Source organism: Spermophilus citellus (assembly GCF_964194105.1).
Source record: "Spermophilus citellus genome assembly, chromosome: 18".
Taxonomy (NCBI): domain Eukaryota; kingdom Metazoa; phylum Chordata; class Mammalia; order Rodentia; family Sciuridae; genus Spermophilus; species Spermophilus citellus.
The window spans coordinates 58,618,369-58,639,511 of record NC_138200.1 but is presented as its reverse complement, the minus strand read 5'-3'; the positions used below and the strand labels follow the sequence as shown (position 1 = coordinate 58,639,511).

The 21,143-nt window shown below is 41.3% G+C and overlaps 3 protein-coding genes across 6 annotated transcripts in view; 2 read left to right on the top strand and 1 right to left on the bottom strand.

Annotated features, from left to right (window-relative positions):
* The first annotated feature begins 332 nt into the window (after positions 1–332).
* Positions 333–15,728, top strand: TMEM170A (transmembrane protein 170A). 3 transcript variants are annotated; one of them, XM_081274210.1, is made up of 3 exons: positions 333–669; positions 9,261–9,431; positions 12,028–15,728. In XM_081274210.1, the coding sequence occupies exons 1-3, from the start codon at positions 537–539 to the stop codon at positions 12,156–12,158; spliced, it is 435 nt and encodes a 144-aa protein (XP_081130336.1). In that variant the 5' UTR covers positions 333–536; the 3' UTR covers positions 12,159–15,728. The 3 variants fall into 3 exon arrangements, with proteins under 3 accessions (XP_081130336.1, XP_081130334.1, XP_081130335.1); XM_081274208.1 differs by having other exon boundaries at positions 406–669; positions 9,261–9,362; XM_081274209.1 differs by lacking the exon at positions 333–669 and adding an exon at positions 677–997 and having other exon boundaries at positions 9,261–9,362.
* A 743-nt stretch (positions 15,729–16,471) lies between these two features.
* On the bottom strand, positions 16,472–20,673 carry LOC308637242 (tigger transposable element-derived protein 1). Its single transcript, XM_081273563.1, has 3 exons — positions 18,431–20,673; positions 17,561–17,617; positions 16,472–16,662 (listed from the first exon to the last, which is right to left on the bottom strand). Exon 1 carries the CDS (start codon positions 19,474–19,476, stop codon positions 18,574–18,576), a length of 903 nt encoding a protein of 300 aa, XP_081129689.1. The 5' UTR covers positions 19,477–20,673; the 3' UTR covers positions 16,472–16,662; positions 17,561–17,617; positions 18,431–18,573.
* Positions 20,674–20,785: 112 nt separating this feature from the next.
* CFDP1 (craniofacial development protein 1) overlaps positions 20,786–21,143 on the top strand; it is a 117,451-nt gene continuing 117,093 nt past the window's right edge. Inside the window, exon 1 of one of the 2 annotated variants that reach the window (XM_081273565.1) lies at positions 20,786–20,989. In XM_081273565.1, the coding sequence (XP_081129691.1) occupies positions 20,926–20,989 (64 nt within the window). In that variant the 5' untranslated portion in view covers positions 20,786–20,925. The remainder of the gene's footprint in view (positions 20,990–21,143) is intronic. The other variant, XM_081273564.1, reaches the window with a different exon arrangement.

Genomic DNA, 21,143 nt, shown 5'->3' with positions numbered 1-21,143 from the left:
TAAATAAAAATAGATAGGGATATGACAGAGTGGTAGGACACCACTCTCTGGCAGGGTTCAATCCTCATTACCGCAAAAAAAAAAGAAAGAACCTCATAGATATTTGGATCCAGTACTAGCTAGAACAACAGTTGCTAAGATCAACAAATTTGTTATGATTACTGTCAGACCCCTTTTAAATTTCCATCTTTTGTCTTATAGGACGTATGCAATTGGCCTATTTTTTTATAGGTGGCGCTGTAGAGAAGAGCAGAGGCCAGCCTGCTCCGAAGGAGCAGGAGATTCTCCAGTAGGGGGCGTAACCCGCGGGGGACTGCCGTACGCAACGTCAAAGGCGGAGAGAACTTTCGCCCCGCCCCTTCCATCTGGCGGCGCCCTGTAATTGGAAGGAAGAACTATCTCTTGGCCACACCGTTAAGGGGGGGGGAAGAGGGCCTCGACCGAAGGTGACGCTGAGTCGGCTGAGGTGCGGGGAGTTAGGCTGTGCAGCACTTCGGGCGCTCTCCCCTCATCTTTATGCGGTGTATGGCGGCGGGATGGAGCGCGAGGGGAGCGGCGGCAGCGGGGGCTCGGCCGGACTCCTGCAGCAGATCCTCAGCCTGAAGCTCGTGCCGCGGGTGGGCAACGGGACCCTGTGCCCCAACTCCACTTCTCTCTGCTCTTTCCCAGGTACGGCCCCGCCCCCGCGCCTGCGCACTGTGCGTCCGGCTGGCGGGCTGCGACTGCTCTCCCAGAACTGGGTTCAGGCTCCCGGATCCACGTCTCCGGCCACGTCCTCGCAGGTCCCCGGGGCCCCGCTACCCGGTGGCAGCGCGGAGGCCGAAGTTGGAGGGAGCGGCCGCAGGTGGACCCGGAGGCAGGAGGGGCCGGTCTTGGGTTTTGCAGTTTTGAACGCGCCTGCTTCAGAGTCGCGCCCGGCTCGTTGGCGGCGCGGAATGGCGCCTGGCCGCCTGTCGCGGGGACCCTGGCTGGATCGCATCGGTCTGGCCGAGCAGCGGTCAGAACCCACCCCTCCTTTGTCTGTAGCCTGGAGCTCAGCCCCTCTGCTCCAGGAGCCCGGCTGCTGATCGCTGGCACCCGGTCCAAACCCACCCCTTTTCCAGCTGGTCTTCCTGGAATCACTTTCTGAGACCTGTTGCCGGTTCTCCCACCACGCCTTGTGCGTCTTTGACCCAGAGTCTTTTTAACTCCTCTTACCCGCATCTGACCTTCTGCTCGGCCTGGGGGGGGTTTCAAAGTTGTGATACAAAATAGAATTGTCAGTGCTTAGAGATGAGGAATTACCTCCTTTAGGAAGATTAATAAAGACTTCGAGAGGCGGGCATAGTTATTTGTATTGGACCTTTAAAGGCCAGAAGACAGACGAGTGGCGATTGAAGGCGGAGTTGGGGGTTCTCTGGCGGTTGACTGACCCAGTAAACAAAGAACTGGGCCTGAGACAGTGCAAAGGGAAGGCGGATGGACTGCAGTCTTAAACAAGGCACCTGTGATTTGTCATCCACTGGGCAGCCACTGGCAGGCACCATTCAGTGGACACCTGGGACTTGCTGTGTATCACATGTCTAGCGCTGTTCTCTCACAGGTTGGTGAAGTAGCAGACAAGATGATGGTAATCTGTGTTGGGGGTGAATGAAGATGGTTTGTAATCATGCCTAAAATGCGAATCTGGCAGCTCAAGTGGTTTTCAAAAAGTATTAAGAGCACAGCTGACACCGAAAACAAAAATACACAACATTCTGGAGACCCTGTCCAAAACCTGAAACATTTATACACTACCATGACTAGGTTAGTCTGGTTTTCTTTCCTTATTCTTCCCTCTTCCCCCAGCTTTACTTGGGAAATTTCAAACCTCCTGAAAAATTGAAAGAATAGTATAGCAGTTACTCATATGCTAGGATTCAGTGATACAGTCATGCACCATTTAACAACTGGGGCTTGTTAAGCAGTTCTTTTTTTTAATATTTATTTTTTAGTTGTAGTTGGACTCAATATCCTTATTTATTTTTATGTGGTGTTGGGGATCAAACCCAGGGCCTCGCCTGTGCTAGGCAAGCGCTCTACTGCTGAGCCACAACCCCAGCCAAGCAGTTCTTTTTTAAAATTTAATTTTTTCCACATTTTTATTGGTGCATTATAGTTGTACATAATGGTGGGATTTGTTACATATTTGTACATGCACACAATATCACAATATAATTTGTCCATTCCCTAGTTTTTCTCTTTTCATTAAGCATTTTTGTTTTGTGAATATTAGTGTACTTCACAACTCTAAATGGTATAGTCTACTACATACTTAGGCTATGTTATAATTTTATGAGACCACCATCATATATTTGATCCATCACTAATTAAAACATGGGGGTGCATGACTTTTAAATTTTTTTTCTATAAATATATATGCATACTTATGTTTTAACTTCCTCCAGAGCCCTTTCAAAAGAAGTTGCAGAATTCATGGCACTTAATGTCTGATACATTAACATGTAGCATGGGATTTTCTTTCATAGCTACAAAATTTATATCACTCCTAAGATATTTAACAGTGATCAAATAGGCCTTATTTAAATCTCCCCTCAATTGATCAGATGGTTCCCCCTTCTTTTTGGGGGGGATCTGAACAAGGTTCACCCATTGCATTTAGTTGTTATGTCTTGAACAGTCTAAGCTAATGTCTAATATTCTAGGTTTGTTGATTTTTCTTTCTTTCTTTCTTTCTTTTTTTTTTTTTTTTTTTTGGTACTGGGGATTGAACTCAGGGGTACTCGACCACTAAGCCACATCCCCAGCCCTATTTTGTATTTTCTTTAGAGATAGGGTCTCACCGAATTGCTTAGCCCCTCGGTTTTGCTGAGTTAGGCTTTGAACTCATGATCCTCCTGCCTCAGTTTACAGAGCTGCTGGGATTACAGCATGCACCACTGCGCCCAGCTCTTTGATTTTTCTTCATGAATTGATTAAACATTTTTTATCAGAATGTTCCAACAGATGTGATATTTTGCACTTGTTAGAGTATCGTATCAGGTGATAATGTAAGTGTGTACCTTTATCGATAATGGTAACTTTGACCATTTGGTGAAGATGGTGTTTGTCAAATCTCTCCACCTAAGGATACCTTAATCCTTTCATAATTAAATGTCATATGTGGGTGATAATTTGGAATGGAATGTCCTATCTAGTCTGTCTGGCTTTTAGTTCCCTTTAAGAAAAGATTGAGATAAGGGATCTGGGATGATAGTTACATCATAGTAAAGAATCTGTAGCAATGAAAATTGTTTTGCTCTCAGAAATGGTTCTGAAAATATTAAACTGCAACATGTTCTTGAGTTTACCATTGCTGCCATGGACATGTAACTTGAAGGTATTGATAACCAGGAGTCATTCATACATTTGGCTGAGTACATGTATGAGGTGTAGCCCTTTGACTTCAAGTTAGGTGATCAGAATGTGGTGGTAAGCACATACCCTCCTGGCTGTGTCTCACCCTTAGCTGCTATGCTTGGTGTAATGGGTGCATGGAAAATAGCAGTCCCTAGTCCCTTATGTGTGTGTTAGGGGCTATGGACTGCTATTTTACATCAGGTGAGCAGGATGGCCTTGATAGTGACATTGGAGCAGAGATCTGAAGGAATCCAGGAAAACAGGAAAGTGTAGGCAAGAGGGCTCCAGATTTAGAGGCTCCTTTCAGCTGGCCCTGTGTTCCTTTCTCAGACCTTATGTTTCAGGTCAAACAAGTAGGTGAACTCGGTCAGTTTTTCTAAACCTGGGCTTCTGAGTAAACTAGGAGACATTCAGGGTCCCTGAGTGGAATATGGGGTAAGGAAGAAAGGAGGAGATGAGATCAGATCCTGGAAGGCAGTCTTGCAGGACTTGAGGAGGAAGGAGGGATGATCTGACTTGCTTTTTTTTTTTTTAATGTATTATCCAGTGGGTTTTAGTATATTTCAGAATTGTATGACTATCACCACAGTCAGTTTGAAAATATGTTCATCACCCTTGACTCCAATAACAATGACTGACTGGCTTTGTGTAGAGAAAAGATGGAAGGCCAGATCAGGGTCAAGAGACCCCTGGGGTGAGGAAGGCCAGTGGTAAGTGGGCAGGCTGGCAGCAGTGTCGGGAGAGAGGTGACAGACCTCAGTTGGTAGTGAGAGTCCCAAAGGCAAGTTGTTAGAGAGGAGGGAATGGAACAGGCATACTCCTTGTAGGTAGGTGGGATTTGTAAAGAGAGGGGTCTCCCAGGACTGGGGTTGTGGCTCAGTGGTAGACCACTTGCCTGGCACATGTGAGGTACTGGGTATGCTCCTCAGCACCACATAAAAATAAATAAATAGGGCTGGGGATGTGGCTCAAGCGGTAGCGCGCTTGCCTGGCATGCGTGCGGCCCGGGTTCGATCCTCAGCACCACATACCAACGAAGATGTTGTGTCCGCCGAGAACTAAGAAAAATAAATAAGTAAATGTTAAAATTAAAAAAATAAATAAATAAATAAATAAATAAATGAATAAAGGTATTGTGTCCATCTACAACTAAAAAATATTTTTGAAAAAGGAAGAAACCTACTGTTATATTAAAAAAAGAAAGAAGGGTCTTCCAGTGGACAGTGGAGAGGTGCAGGTTGCTGGGTGATGAGCCTCAAGGCAATCTGACTCCAGGAGTTGGGGGATCCGATAGGACTGTCATCCCCAGGACTGTTGTGGTGTACTTAGAACTCTGACTTTAAGCCGGGTGTGGTGGCGTAGGTCTATAATCTTTATTTGGTACTGGGTATTAAACCCAGGGACACTATACCACTGAGCTATCCCTAGTCCTTTTTATTTTATTTTTTAATTTTTTTGGTAACAGGGATTGATTGAACCCATGGGCACTTAAGCATTGAGCCACATTCCCAGACCTTTTTTATTTTTTCTTTGCGACAGGATCTTACTAAATTGTTTAGGTCCTCTCTAAGTTTCTGAAGCTGGCCTTGAACTTGGAATTCTCCTGTCTCTGCCTTCTGTGTTGCTGGGATTATAGTGTGCCACCACACCTGGCAGGTTTGGCTCTCTTGCACTCTCTCCATGTCTTTTCCCCTCAGTTTGACACTTCTGCAGTGTTACATGCATGGATGCCCTCACCAGGTGTAGCTCCTCCCTCCCTCCCTCCCTCCCTCTCTCTCTCTCTCTCTCTCTCTCTCTCTCTCTCTTTTTGTACTAGGGATGGAACCCAGCGGTATTGTACCACTGAGCTATAGCCCCAGCCCTTTTTTATAATTTTAAGGCAGGGTCTAAGTTGCTGAGACTGGCCTCAAATTTGCCTTCCTGCTCTTCCCAGGTTGCTAGAATTAAAGGGGTGTGCCACCATGCTTGACTCTTAAGATGTAGACTCCCAGTCTTAAACTTCTCAGCTTTCAGAAGTGTGAGCCAAAACATTTCTGTTAGAGCAGCACAGAATAGACTAACATAGTTGCCAAGGTAAACAGAACTGAAGATAATGTGCTTGATTTGAAGCAGTGAACAAGGAAATACTGTAAGATATGTAGACAAATATTTTTGACAGTCTATTGAGCCAGGGAGATGAAAGTGCTACATGGCAATCAATAAATAGCTATTAAATAGATGGAAAATTAAGGTGCAGTAGATTAAAGGGAAATCAGTTAGGTTTTAAAAAAGCATTTTATAGATCCAGCTTTGCTTTTGCTATTAAGAGTCCTGTAAAAATCCCATCCATCAGAAAAGTGCTTTTATAAACTGTACTACTCATCTAATAAAACATTTTTTTCTAGTTGAAGTGACTTAAGTGGTACTATATAAAATATGTAGGCACTGAAGTAGCCAGTGGATGTGGCTTAGGGCTGTAGGGGTGCAGTATGCTTCCCCCTTCTGAAACTTGGGGAAGCGCCGACCTGCTATAAACTGTTCACAAATTGGCTATTAAGCTCTCAGAGGAGTTGAGGTGTGGGTCTGGTAGGTCTGCTTGGCAGGTGCCATGCTCCAGGGGAGGTGGGAATGGTGTTTTAGCTCCTGGTGGTGTTAACAAAACAAATACAATAAATTGCTTAAACAATAGACATTTTTTTTTTAAAGAGAGAGAATTTTATTATTTATTTTTTAGTTTTCGGTGGACACAACATCTTTATTTGTATGTGGTGCTGAGGATCGAACCCAGGTTGCATGCATGCCAGGCAAGGGCGCTACCGCTTGAGCCACATCTCCAGCCCCTGACATTTATTTTCTTAGTTCTGGAGGCTGGAAGTCTGAGATCATGATGCCACCATTGTCATGTTCTGGTGAGGACTGATTTCCTGCTTGCAGGTGGCTGCCTTGTTGTTGTATCTCCACATGGCAGGAGAGAGAGAGAGAGAGAGAGATAGAGAGAGAGAGATAGATATGGGGGAGAGGGAGGGAGGGAGGGAGAGAGAGAAAGAGAGACTAGGATCATCTCTCTTCTTGGAGATTGGGATCTCTTCTTATAAGGCCACAATCCTATCAGATATGTATTTATTTAGTACTGGTGATTAAACTCTGGGACACAGAGCTACTATTTTTATTTCTATATAATATGTACTTAAATTTTTTAAGCTTGGGGTATGAGTATTTATAGTCCATATTGCATGATTTAAATGTGTTTTTAATAGAATTTGCAAATAACTAAAATAGGCCAGTTATTTATTTAAAAAAAATTTTTTGTAATTGTAGATGGACAGCATGCCTTTATTTATTTGTTTATTTTTATGTGATGCTGAGGATTGAACACAGTGCCTCACACTTGCAAGGTAAGCCCTCTGCCACTGAGCTACAGCCCCAGCTCCAAGGCTGATTATTTTGAGAGGGTCACGCTAAGTTGTTGAAGCTGACCTCAAACTTAGGATCTTCCTGCTTCAGCCTCCCAAGTCACTGGGATTATAGGTGTGTGTCATTGGGCCACCCAGCAAGCTACTAGTTTTTAATCAGGACAGTTTTGCCTCCTTGTAGACATTTGTCAATGTCTAAAGATATTTTCAGTGTCACTTCTGTGGGGGGAGTGCTGCTTCTGGCCAGAGATGCTGTTCCATGTTCCTACAAAGCACAGCACAGCACCTCCCACCCCAACAAAGTTATCCAGTGGACATGGCAGTGGTACCTGGTGGAAAAACCCTGCTGGGTTAAGCTGAGCACTGATCTCTACCTTTGCTTGCTACTTCCCTGCCCCAGCCTAACGGTGAATATTGAGTTTTAGTTAATGTGCTACCTTCATTCTGTCTTTTGGATAGCTCATGAGGATAGCTAGTCTATTTTCTAAGGGACCTGATGTAGGTGTAGGTTTTTTTGTTTTTTTTTTTTTTTTTTTTGTACTGTGGCTTGAACCCAGGAGTGTTTAACCATTGAGCCACATTCCCAGCCCTTTTTAAATTTTATTTAGAGACAGGGTCTTGCTTAGTTATTTAGGGCCTCACTAAGTTGCTGAAGCTGGTTTTGAACTCATGATTCTCCTGCCTTAGCCTCCTGAGCCACTGGGATTACAGGCATGTACCACCGTGACTAGTTGATACAGTTTTTGTAAACGTAGTCGGTGATCAAATATTTTAACGTTGGCTTGGGGTGTAGATCATAACTCAGTGGTAGAGTGTGTGCTTATCATGCTGGGTTCAATCCCCAGCACCAAAAAGGGGTGGGAGAGAGTGCTTATTTTCAGTCATCTTAAGAGTGGGTAGAGTCTCTCCTTAGGAACTAGCTCTTCTAACCTGCCTTATCTCTTACCTGCCATTTTCTTCAAGACAAACATTTTCTGGTGTTTATTTTACAGCTTAAAAAGCTTTGATATCCTGCAGGGTGCAGTGGTGCATGCCTATAATCCCAGTGGCTTGGGAGGTTGAGGCAGGATGATTGCAAGTTTAAAGCCAGCCTCAGCAACTTAGTGAGACCTGTCACAGTACCAAAATAATAATAATAATAATAAAAAGGGCTGGGGATATGGCTCAGTGATTAAGCACTCCTGGGTTCAATCCCTGGTACAAAGAAAGAAAGAAAGAGCTTTGATATCCTAATAGCAGGTGATGGCTTGATATTTACTGCATTGTCTTTAAGAGACTGTTGCATGAATATACTGGAATAGCTTTTCCATTTTATTTTATTTTATTAAAGAGAGTGAGAGAGGAGAGAGAGAGAGAGAGAGAGACAGAGAGAGAATTTTTTTTTAATATTTATTTTTTAGTTCTCGGCGGACACAACATCTTTGTCGGTATGTGGTGCTGAGGATCGAACCCGGGCCGCACACATGCCAGGCGAGCGCGCTACCGCTTGAGCCACATCCCCAGCCCAAGCTTTTCCATTTTAGAAGACTAGATAATCAAAGACAGGAAAGGGCAACAGGCATCTGCTGCATGTTAGCCTATTCAGTTTGGTACTCAGTCTTGTGCTTCACATAGTTGGAAAATTATTTGGATTTTTTTACAGATCTAGATGCTTGTTGTTTCAGTTTGAGGCTGTAGGTAACTTATGGGGGTTGGTCAATATTTTCTGTAAAGAGCTAGAAAGTAAATACTTTAGGCTTTGTAGGCCATGTGATCTCTATTCCTGTGTCAGATATGTTAGTCAGTTTTTTTTGTCACTGTGACCAAAATATCTTACACCTTAAGAGGAGGAAAAGTTTATTTTGGCTAAGGGGTTCTAGAGGTTTAGTTTGTGGTTGGCTGAGTCCTTTGCTCTGGGACCAAGGTGAGGCAGAAGTACATCATGGCTGAAGGGCCTGTCAGAGAAACACTGCTCAGCTCAGGGCAGGTCAGGAAGGGAATGCGGTCGCTGCAAGGAAGATAGACCCTTCCAGGTGCTCTCCCAGTAACCCACCTCCTCCAGCCACACCCCACCTGGCTATGGTTAACACCCAGACAGACCATTCAAACTAGAATGGACTGATTCAGGTACAGTCCTCACAATCTTATCAGTCCACCTCTAAACATTCCTATGTTAACATTAACACTGGAGCTTTTGCGGGGAATCTCATATCCAAACCATAACATCAGCTTTGCCCTTGAAGCTGGAAACTGTCATAGACAATACCTAAGTGAACAGACGTAGGTTTAAAGAAGTTTTTATGTTTATAATCTTCTAGTGGATTCAGATAAGTCCTTAAGTACAAAAAAACAGGTGGTGGCCTGGGAGTGGTCATTTGCTGAACCTGCTGAAACCATCAGTATTTGGACATAGGACTGATGAACCAACCTATAGTGCAGCTAAATGATTTTGAAAATGAAGTTAACTGGGAAGGTGAGTGATTTGCAGCTTGCCTTTCTCTTTTCTCGCAGAGATGTGGTATGGTGTGTTCCTGTGGGCACTGGTGTCCTCCCTCTTCTTTCATGTCCCCGCTGGATTACTGGCCCTCTTCACCCTCAGACATCACAAATATGGTAGGTTCATGTCTGTAAGCATCCTGTTGATGGGCATCGTGGGACCAATTACTGCTGGAATCTTGACAAGTATGTTAGACATTAAAATACCAGTCAAAAACGTTTAATGTGATAAGTCAGTTAATTTCAGGACTTGTTTTAGAAACATCTGAGTAGGATAAATAATAAAATGTGTTTTTTAATCTTAGGTCCCATTCCTTAATGTATTGTTTTTTCTTACTCCCAAACCCCCTTTGTTTGGCTAATCTTTGACTTCCTGAGAAGTACCTGATTTGTGTTTTGTTTATTTCCTTTCCCCCTGCACCTTAGAACTTTCTCAAAAATAACTGGAGAAACATGGATATTATTTTTAAAATAATTGTATTTTTAAACCTGCTTTTTGTTTTTGTTTTGCTCTTTGGCTTTTGGCTCATGTCACAGGACACAATTACAATGGTGAGAATAATAAGTTTAAATTATTTTTAAGCTCACAATAGCATATAAACATGTTTTATATAAATTGCAAACTATAAGGAAGCAAAATAAAAAATTATGATATATATTAATAATAACCACCACAGTTTGCATTTTTTTTTAGGTATACATATAAACATAAATACATTCATAGAACACAGACAATAGTCCCACAAATTTGTCACTTTAGTTTTTTCACTGTGAATTTAAACCTTGAGCTTTAAGCAGAAATTTCCTTGGTCTCTTTGACTTAAGGGTTTTTGTTTTGTTTTTTGTTTTGAGACAGTGTGACCCAATTTCTGTTGATGGCATCACCTCCTGCAGTTGCAGAGACCTCTGCTCCACTGTCTACACTTGATTACTGGCCCCAGGCACCAGCTTCAGTTTTCTCATCAGTAAAATAGGGATAATACTGCCAGGCATGGTGGTGCACACCTGTAATCCCAGCAACTGGTGAGGCTAAGGCAGGAGGATCATATGTTCAAAGCCAGCCTTAGCAACTTAGCGAGACCCTGGCATGGTACCAAAAACAATAATAAAAATGGCTGGGATGTGGCTTAATTGTTAAGCACCTCTGGGTTTATTCCCTGGTACCAAATATATATATATATATATATATATATATATATATATATATCTCCGTTTTACAGCCTGGGTGATGACTGAACGAGATAGTGCACACAATGAAGCACCTAAACTGATGCCTACTCTTCAGTGATTATGTATAAATGCTGTGTTTATTTCTATCTTTAGGCACTAGGGTGGAGTTTATTCCCTTCCCATTTGCTGTTTTCTCTGGTGGGCTTTTTCCTTTCTGCCCTCCATCATCTAAATCCCACTTTAGGGCTGGGCATGGTGGTGCATGCCTGTAATCCCAGCAACTCAGGAGGCTGAGGTAGGGGAATCACGGGTTCAAAGCCAGCCTCAGAATTTAGCAAGACCCTATCTCTAAATAAAAAATAAAAAAGAGTGGGGATGTGGCTCAGTGGTTAAGCATCTCTTGGTTCAATCCCTGGTTTAAAAAAATAAAAATAAATACATACCACTTTAGGACCCATTTCAAGTAGTTTAAGCTTACGTCACAAAGAGTCCCAGTGAGATGTGCTTTCAGACATTAGTGACAATGCCAGTGTACGTAGGCATTTTAGAGTGTCGAATGTTCAAGAAAACCAACTTTGGCTAATTACTCTTCTTTCTTCTTGTTCATATATATGTGTCTGTGTGTCTCTGGGTAGATACAGGTGTTTTCTGTTTTGTGTTCTCAATTTCTAGGCAGTTACAGTGACTTGCATAGGAAAGTTAATAGCATGAGGCTAAAACAGAACCCTTAAGTATCTCTGTTTTTTTTTTTTTTTTTTTAAGAGAGAGTGAGAGAGGGGAGAGAGAGAGAGAGAGAGAATTTTTTTTTAATATTTATTTTTTAGTTCTCGGCGGACACAACATCTTTGTTGGTATGTGGTGCTGAGGATCGAACCTGGGCCGCACGCATGCCAGGCGAGCGCGCTACCGCTTGAGCCACATCCCCAGCCCAAGTATCTCTGTTTTTATGTACCCTTTGAATTAAGAACTTGTGGCTTAGACTAAGTCCTCCTTTCTTCCTTTACCATCCCATTACTCTCTCCTCTTCCTCTTCTTGAAGGGAACCCTGAATATAACAAGGTAGAGCAGGGATGTCCTGTGGCCTGAACATTTCTTACTTAGTCTCACTTAGAAGATTGCCATTTATTTCGTACCTCTTCAATGCTGGGCATGGGGCTAATTGGCATAGGAATAAAGAGATGTTTTTGAGTTCACAGTCAAGGTCATGAAGGAATTGCTCTTTGTGATCTTATTACTTCCAGATTATTCTACTCAGTAAATCTAGGAGACTTTGAGTTTTATGGAGTCTACATCTAAAATCACAGGTCAGTGATTTGCAAACCATATAAAGAATACTTAACTAGAATAATCTTGGGGGACTGAGGCAGAAGAATTGCAAGTTTGAGGCCAGCCTAGGCAACATAGTGAGACCTTGCCTTGAAATAAACAAAACACAACAAAACCTCAGGTGATCAGCAGAAAGAATAGGGGAAACAAGACATTTCTATAGTATTTAAATTTTAAAGTAAAAAAAATCTGGAACATTCTACTTAGAGTAGAATTTTAAGTGCTAAGTTTCACGATTTTGTTGACCTCATTTTTTTTCTTCAATGTATTTGAATTTTTGAACCAGGTGCAGCAATTGCTGGAGTTTACCGAGCAGCAGGGAAGGAGATGATACCGTTTGAAGCCTTGACCTTGGGCACTGGACAGACATTCTGTGTGGTGGTGGTCTCCTTTTTACGGATTTTAGCTACTCTATAGCATACACCCTTATGCTGTGGTGTCCAACCTAAGTTTTCTAGAATCCTCAAGAGAATACATGATGGAGTGTAGTGTGTTTTATTTCTTCAAGTGGAAGCAACTTGGTTCAACAGGAATGTGAAGAACATATCAGATATTTCTTCAGTTTGAAGCTGTAGCCATTGAAGATCTTTTTGGACTCCTATCATTCTCAACCAAGACAAAACCAGTTTCTTGGCCTCTTTTTTGTAGATTAAGTTTTACACACATACCTTTACCTAAACCAGGCCAACTGTGCCTTTGGGTTGGCCTCCCTTACACTGGAATATCCCTTACTATGTTTGGTGAGAAAATCCATATTTCATGAATGTTGCATATTTCAGAGAAACTGGGCAATGTTGGTGTATTTAACATGAGCAGAATAAGCTGCATTAAAATCTTAGTTGATCTAATCTTGATTAATATTTGGGAAACTCTTCTTTCACTGTATCTTCATGACAGTAAAGCCATCTAGGTTTTGGTTGAGTATAGCTTTGAGAGCAAATTTGGTGAAATGTAACAGGAAATAAGTTGAAGTATAACTCAAGTAGTGACTTTGGTTCCACGGTTAAAAGTAGATAACTGATGAGAATGTGATGTTTTATGTATAACTATCTTGACCTCTGATTTTTTAATATTTTAAGAGATATGAGTTTGTTTTTTTTACAATTGATTAAAAGAAGCTAGCTAATTGACTTTTTCTTTTTCTTTTTTTTTTTTAAAGAGGGTTTTGTTATGTTCTGGCCCCAAACTCCTGTGCTCAAGCAATCCTCCTTCCTGGGCCTCCTGAGAAACTGGGACTACAGTAATGCACCATTACACCTGGCTGGCACTTTAAAAAAAGAAAGAAAGAAAGAAAGGATTTCTATACTTTTTCCTATTGCTTTTTGTTTTAAATTGTGGGTGGGCATAATACTTTTTTTGCGGTGCTGAGGATGGAACACAGTGCCTCACGCATGCTAGGCAAGTGCTCTACCACTGAGCTACAACCCCAGCCCTCTTATTGCTTTTAATTTGGCTTATTTTATTTAGTTTAATTAGAAATCTACATACCCTCTGAAGCAGCTAAGTTGAAAATTTTAAGCAAGATTGTTTAGAATATTCTTTGGACACTGAGGCACAAATAAGATACTTAAAACATTCTGCTATAGATTTTCTTAGTGACTGGGGTGGATTAATGACTTGAGACAATTTTAGAAGTACAGCTGAAAATAGCATTGGTGGTTATTAGTTCCTTAGTCTTGATGTGTTTACCTGGTGGTGGCTCTTCAGCCACTTGTGCAGTATTTTTGAGTGTCTACTTGCATTAAGTGCCTGAAGTTTTATTTTCAGATCTGTCCCCATTCTGCCCTTTACACTTCTATTCAAGAAAATTATACCCTTAAAGAGAATTAAATATCAAGTTTTTTAAACTCAATTTTAGCTATTTTAATTTTTATCCTACTGCTTTTCTTTTTTATTAAAAGGCCTGAAAACTTTGACCTTCAAAAGGAAAAACATTACAAAAATTAAGTAATTTGATCCTTACCACCTAAACTGTTTGTGTAGAATACAATCAATGTTGTTACCTGTTTTCAAAATAACTTCTGATAGTTAACCCTGACTTTTTTTATTTCCACATTTTTCTTGGTGCATTATAGTTGTACATAATATTGGGATTTGTTGTTACATATTCCTACGTGTGCACACAATATAACAATATAATTTGGCTAGTATCACTGCCCCCTCTACCTCTCCTTAATTCTGACATTTTTAAAGGAGAACTTTCATTATGAGATTAAGGCTGACAACCCACGAGGTCATATGCACATGAAACTATTCCATTTAAAACAAAATGCACTCTGGCTTCTGATTAGAAGAAGCTAGGAGGACATTTGCCAGTGGAATTCATAGAGAAAAATTATAAAGGAATTACAAAATTCACGGGACATTTTATTTTAACAAATTAGACTGCTTGTTAAAACTAATTGAATGCAGCTAAATTTCCTTTCAAAATCCCCAACAAGAAACTCAAATCTAAGCTGGGCATGGTGGTGTACTCCTGTAATCCCAGTGACTCAGGAGGCTAAGGCAAGAGGATCACAAGTCTGGGTCCTGTCCAGAGAACTTAGTGAGACCCCGTCTCAAATAAGTGAAAAGGCTGGGGTGGTAGCTCAGTGGTAGAGCACTCTCGGGTTCAGTCCTCAGTACTACAAAAAAATAAGCTCAAATCTTTCTTCCAACAAATATTTAAAGATTACAGTTTTCAGCTGAAAAAGCTGTGATTTTAGAAAATATCCCTTCAGTTTAAAAAATATGGGTATTATATCCCTTCTTTTGGGAAATGGTTTTAGAACATCTCTATTGAAAAAATGCTTTTTTCTTGCCTAAAACATTCTTTTGGATATGTCACAAACATGTGGGCCAGTAGTTGGATCCTTCCCCCTGAAATCTAATTTTTCAACATATTGATCCATGATTAAAATGTTAGTTTCCTTTTTTCTTTTTTTAGAGCCAAGACAAAAATTTAGGCATTTTGAAATTTAGGCATCTGTTTCTTATTTGATTATCTACTCTTTAAAAACTTCAAATATAAATTGTATCTTTAAATTGCTAAATGTTTCCTCCATCTCAGTATGTGAAGCATTTTCCTGTGAATAAATGTATAGATCGTGCTGTGTAGCTTGAAATGTTTTCAGGGAAAAACTATTTGAATGCTAAACAAAGAATGTATTCCACTTTGGTTTTCTCTTTTCCTTCCTTTTTCTTTCTCTTTTCCTTGTCTCAAATACAGATTTCTTTGCAGGTGGTTGCTCAGATGGAAGAATATTGGCATTTATGTTGAACATTTTACCTTATATAGTTTTTTGAGAACTTTTGCCAACAACCGACTTTCTTAGAAATAAGTGTAACCACCATTCCCCTAGCTGTGCTTCCACTGTCCCCCACCAACGGTTTTTTAATGTGGGGAGGCAACCCCCAGCCATTAAAGCTGATTTCGTGATTCTTTAATAGGATTTTGGGGTAAAGGCATTTTGTGAACTTAAGTTCATAAACAAAAGCATAATGAATATTATGAGAAAGATTTTTCTCTGTGCTATTAGCTTTTTTTTTTTTTTTTTTTTTTTGCAGCAGGATACCAATTTTCATGAAACGTTTAAACTAGTGAGAAACAGTTCATGCAAATAATGAACTTTAAATCCTTCCTTATGTCTTTTTAAGTTTTTACATGGTATGTTGACTTTTGATTCCAATGTCCTTTCTGACTGCTCTGGTTTGTATAAAGTTCTTACTACACTGCAGCACACGCCTCCTGTCCCTGAAGAACCATTTCCTGAAATGTGAAGCCCTGGTGCCATCAGTGATCAACACGCAGAAAGTTTTTGTGAACTTGCATTTCTTTTTGTGCATTCTATAAGGCTGGTTGTGACCAAATCAGCATAACATTTTGTATTAGGTTATTTCACTAACTGCGACAGTCAAAAGGATCAAATCTTTGTACAATAGAAAATTATTTAAATTTTATTTTTCTACTGACATTTCTAATTCAAGTGTAAACGTTTATCAATAAAGAATTACTTTAAATCCTGTGAGTTGGAACTGCATTTCTTTTTTAGTGGCTAATGAGTTTAATCTTTTGTAATAAAATTGTGTGACTTTAGTTTTTGGTATTTTTAGTAACAATATTTAACATGTATGTTGAACTTTATTTTATGTTCAACTTTTTACTAATTTATAGGAAAATTCTTGTTCAAAGATGTGATTACATTGTATTTACACATGCCTTTGATACATTAATTTCATATTGTGAGCCATGTATCACCACCAATATTTGTGTGATTCTGTGCTGAGATGGATGAGTATTGATGTAATGTGTGAAAAGCTAATAATTTCAACACTAAATCTACCTGAAGAAAAACTCCAAATTAGGCTAATTTAATGACCTTGGTGACATAATAAATCAGATTTCTGTTCTGCCATTTTCAGCAAGTTGGATTATTCCAATTTGGGTAGTTTACCTCATGGTCATAAAATGACTGTTACAGTTGCTGACATTGTAGATGTACATTGTCTGGCAGGGGACTGCCTATTCATTCTAATTTTTTTTTTAAATATTTTTAGAGAGAGAGAGAGAGAATTTTTTAATATTTATTTTTTAGTTTTCGGCAGACACAACATCTTTGTTTGTATGTGGTGCTGAGGATCGAACCAGGGCTGCATGCATGCCAGGCGAGCGCGCTACCGCTTGAGCCACATCCCCAGCCCTCTATTTTTTTTTTTAATTGAGGTTTAACAGGCAATAGAGTACAAAAACCTTAAATGTGTAACCTGATAACTTTTTACATATATATACTTACGTGACTGCCACTCAGTTCAAGAAACAGGATGATTCTAGTAGCCAGCTAGAGTGCAGAGCAAAGGATATGCACATAGTTCCACCAGAAGCCCCTGAGATTATGGGTATTCAGGACACAGCAGGGGAGGAATTTTCAGTTTCCAAAAAGAACTACAATGAGAAACCAGGGCATTGGTAGGTGCCTGTAATCCCAGTGATCCGGGCAACTGGAAAAAGGGTTTTGAGTTACAGTTTAGTGAGATCCAAGCCAAAAACAAAACTCAGTTGCCACTGCATACCCTGCAGTCAAAAACACAAGGTGTTGGCAAGGGTGTGGGGAAACTGGGATCTCATGAATATCAAGTGGTGCAACCGTTTTGAAAAACAATTTGGCAATTCCTCAAAAGGTAAAGCTTCATGACTGAACACTTCTAGGTGAGCTTTGAAAATGTCAGGTTCTAAGAGCCAGGTGTAGTGGCGCCTGCCTATAATCCCAGCAGCTCGGGAGGCTGAGGCAGGAGGATTGCAGGTTCAATGCCAGCCTCAGCAATTTAGCGAGGCTGTAAGCAACCTAGTGAGAGACCCTATCTCAAAATTAAAAAAATAAAATAAAAAAGGGCTAGGGATGTGGCTTAAGATGAAAGAAGCCAGTCACACATTATGAGTCTGTTTACATGGAATGTTCAGATGTGGTGATCAGGTAAAACAGGAATGATTAATGAGTGCAGGGTTTCTTTTGGGGGTGATAAAAATATTCTAAAATTGATTTGATGGTGATTGCTCACGTCTTTGAATATATATGAAAATAGTTGTACACTTAAAGGAGATAGTTTTTTTGATACATGGATTGGGCGTTTTTTTTTTTTTTTTAAAGTTTGCTAGTATAGAGCCTTCTGTAATGTCTCTACTCACATGTCTAATCTATTCCCTGATTTAGATAACTCAAGGATTGGATGACATAGATCCAGTCCAGTCCAGAGTATCAGTGAGAAGCAACTTTCAGTTGAGAAAAACCTCTCAATTTTTAGAAAGTATGGAACAAATAGCATGGCAGTCATCAATGTCTCACCTGCATTTGCTTCTGATTACTGTATCCCAAAATTGGAGTATAATTAAAATGTTTCATCTGAAAAAAAATAAAGATTATATGTTTGTATTATAATATGGGTCAACTTGAAAGAAAGATCCATGTGGATGTCTGCATCATAGAATATAGCGGATTCTAGTTATTTTTTTTATTTTTTTATTTTTTATGGGTTGTTCAAAACATTACAAAGCTCATGACATATCATCTTCCATACATTTGATTCAAGTGGGTTATGAACTCCCATTTTTTACCCCAAATACAAGTTGCAGAATCACATCGGTTACACATCCACATTTTTACATAATACCATATTAATGGCTGTTGTATTCTGCTACCTTTCCTATCCCCTACTATCCCCCCTCCCCTTCCCTCTCATCTTCCCTCTCTACCCCATCTGCTGTTGCGAATTCTAGTTATTGACAGTAGTTACATTTATACTGTTGTCTCCAATAACCTCTCCTCCAGGGTTTTAGACTGCTATAAGCTGCTGGTCACAACACCTTTGTCAAATGACCAGCATGTAACCTTGTTTTATGTGTGTTTCTATCCAAAGACACCTTACTTAATACATATACTTTTGCCTATAATTATACACAGTATTTCTTTACAACATAATAACATCTCAGTTACAGCATTTTGGTACAATGTACTTTTCTGTACTGAAATTGTACTACTTTTTCATAGTCATACACATACAGTACATATAGTACAGAAAACAGTCTGACACACTGTACAGTCCTCACAGTAAACCCAATACTGTGAACACATACTGTACAGTACAGTAATATAATAACGTCCTGAAAAAATTAAAAGATTAGGCATTTAAAGTTTTAAAAAACATTAAAAGCTTACTGTTAATGGAGCTGCGGGATGTGGAAGGGCAGTGGATGGTGTGTAAAGCTCAACCTTGGCTTGCTCCATGAAAACCAAGGGAGAGTTGGGTGGAATTTATTCTGCAGAAGAGGAAGAGAGTGGCATTTTGACATCTGGCAGTTCTACCTTAGGAGTTGGGCTATCGCCACTTGTTGACGGGGTGGGCAGGTGTCCCTCCCCATTGGCTTTGTCTGATTGGCTCTCTGCCTCATTTCTTTAAGTATCTCAGTATATGGGGCAAATGCAGTGGAGGCAAGGCGCTTGAATATGAGGCTGCGATCAAGCATAGGGTCACACTCCTTCATGTCATTAAAAATTTTTTCCAAGGCAGAATTCCATTCCGCTATTTTGGCTGCCGTGAGAGGGAGAATTCTTGGAGTCTTGGGCTGACTACTGTTGCCATCCTCATCCTTACTGACTCTGGTGCCTTGTTTCACCATCTCATCCAGGTCTTCATTGTTGGGTTCTACTGTCTTCTCTGCCAAAAGTTCCTCCACATCTTCTTCCTTCATGTCCTCAAAGCCTTCTCCGCTTATTTGCTGTGCAATGTGCATTATGTTTCTGACACTGTTCTTTATATTTTCTGTAATACCTTCAAAGCCTTCCAAATTTTCCACACAGTCAGGCCAAACATTTTTCCAACAGTTATTGATAGAAGCTGGCTTGATGCTGTCCCAGGCTGTGCCAACATAATCAATAACGATGCATATAGTGACTGACTTCCAATAGTTCATCATGGTGGTTTCCTTATTGGCCTTGAGAGTCTCCCAAGCCTTTGTGTAAAGCTCTTTAGTATAATGTGCTTTGAAAGCTTTTATTATACCCTGATTAAGGGGTTGGATGAAAGATGTAGTGTTTGTAGGCATAAAAAGAACTTTTACATTGGGGTGTGCGTTTTCATCTTCTTCACGGCAGTGGACTGGAGCATTATCCAAAATTAATAAAACCTTGAAAGCAAGGTTTCTGCCCTGGAGATAGTGTTCAACTTCTGTAATGAAGCAATTGTGGAACCAATCAGACATCATCCACGCTTTTTTTGTTCCACCTCCAATGGACTGGCATAGAGTTCACGTTTTCCCCTTTAAGTGCTCGTGGATTTGGGGCTCTGTACACCATTAAGGGTTTGCACTTAAAGTCACCCTTGGCATTGGTTGCATGGTCTTGGAATGACTTAAAGCCAGGGGCTCTAGAGGCCATTTGCGTTACTAACATAGGTTCGTTTGCCAACATCCTTGTAAAACAAGTCGGTCTCATCGGCATTGAAAACCTGCTCTTCCACATAACCCTTCTCCTGTGTAACACTTAGCCAGTATTTCTTAAATTCTTCCGCAGCTTCCAGGTCTGCAGAACTCGCCTCTCCTGCGAGGGTAACATTTCTCACCCCGTAGCGCCGTTTGAACCGGGCGAGCCAGCCGGCGCTGGCCGAGAAGGGCTTCACAGTTCTCTGACCCTGGGTAACGTGACAGTAGATTTCTTTGGCTTTCAGTCTCACAACAATGCTGTCCATTATGCTTTTTTTTTTTTTTTTTTTTTTTGTTGGTCGTCATCTCATGAATCCACAAATTAAGCCGCTTTTCCATCTTTTCCATGGCTTCATCACGCACTAGAGAGGTCAATCTAGCGCTTTCTGGAGCGGCCTCACGTACAGACCGGCGAATTTCCTTCTCCTTTTTCTTGATACACCAGATGGTTGATTCATTAACCTTGAACTCACGGCCAACGGCACTGTAACTCATGCCTGAACCGAGCTTGTCTAACACCCGTATTTTCTCCGTAAGCACATCACAGCCTTCTTGCGCTTGGGAACACCCGACAGCACTTCGGCACTATGCTCTGGGGCCATTTTAAACCGCAAAGACCAATAAAAAGAACAAAAAATGCAGTAAAAAGTGGCACTAGATAGATCTGCGAAAACGACTCTTGTTTACAGCAGGGACAGCTGAACCAAGAAGTTGGAGCCTTCGCCTGTTTCAATCACAGCTGGAAACTTAAATCCCTGCAGACTCCAAAGGTTCCCCCTGCGCATGCCCAGGAGTAACCCCAGAAAGCGCGCATTATTGATTTGGGGCTTACGAGAAAAAACCTTAACAAGTAAGTGAATTTGAAAATACAAATCCCAGATAATGAGCGTCAACCGTACTTTCTGTAGATACGTAATTTTCTTTAAGCACATTCCATCTAGGAGGTGAGGCAGCACCAAAGACTACAAGTTCCAGCATACACCACGTCCGGGCGGGCTCGTACCTCGGCAAAGTCCGGCGTGCCCGCCCAGAGGCATCGACCGGAAGTGTCGTGTTTCGACCACGTGGCACTGTCTGCGCATGTGCAGATGCTGCTGGGGCCGCCCAAGGTGCTGCTGCCGCCGTCGCCGCTGTAACAGCAGTAGCAGTAGCTCTATGATCACTCCCTAGAGCTTTACCGGGGGAGGCTGCTGCTGCAGTCCTGTGGGTTGCCTGGCCCCAAGCGGCAGCGACATGGAGGAATTTGACTCCGAAGACTTCTCCACTTCGGAGGAGGACGAGGACTACGTGCCGTCGGGTGAGCGTTGCGACCTGAGATGAGAGACGGATTGCCCCGCCCCGCGCCTCACGTGAGGCACGCCTGGCCCCGCGGGCACCGCCCGCGGTGGCCCGGTGGCACGCGGTCTTGGGCATCCCGGTCCTCTTGACCCTTGTCCGCGGGCCAGGCTGGA

What these genes read in the sequence shown, in the direction of transcription:
- TMEM170A (XM_081274210.1), top strand. Translation starts at nt 537, where the DNA reads ATGGAGCGCGAGGGGAGCGGCGGCAGCGGGGGCTCGGCCGGACTCCTG. An exon ending in TTCTCTCTGCTCTTTCCCAG is followed by an intron (nt 670 to 9,260) that starts GTACGGCCCCGC and finishes CTTTTCTCGCAG; the next exon opens with AGATGTGGTATGGTGTGTTC. An exon ending in TACTGCTGGAATCTTGACAA is followed by an intron (nt 9,432 to 12,027) that starts GTATGTTAGACA and finishes TTTTTGAACCAG; the next exon opens with GTGCAGCAATTGCTGGAGTT.
- LOC308637242 (XM_081273563.1), bottom strand. Translation starts at nt 19,476, where the DNA reads ATGATGTCTGATTGGTTCCACAATTGCTTCATTACAGAAGTTGAACAC.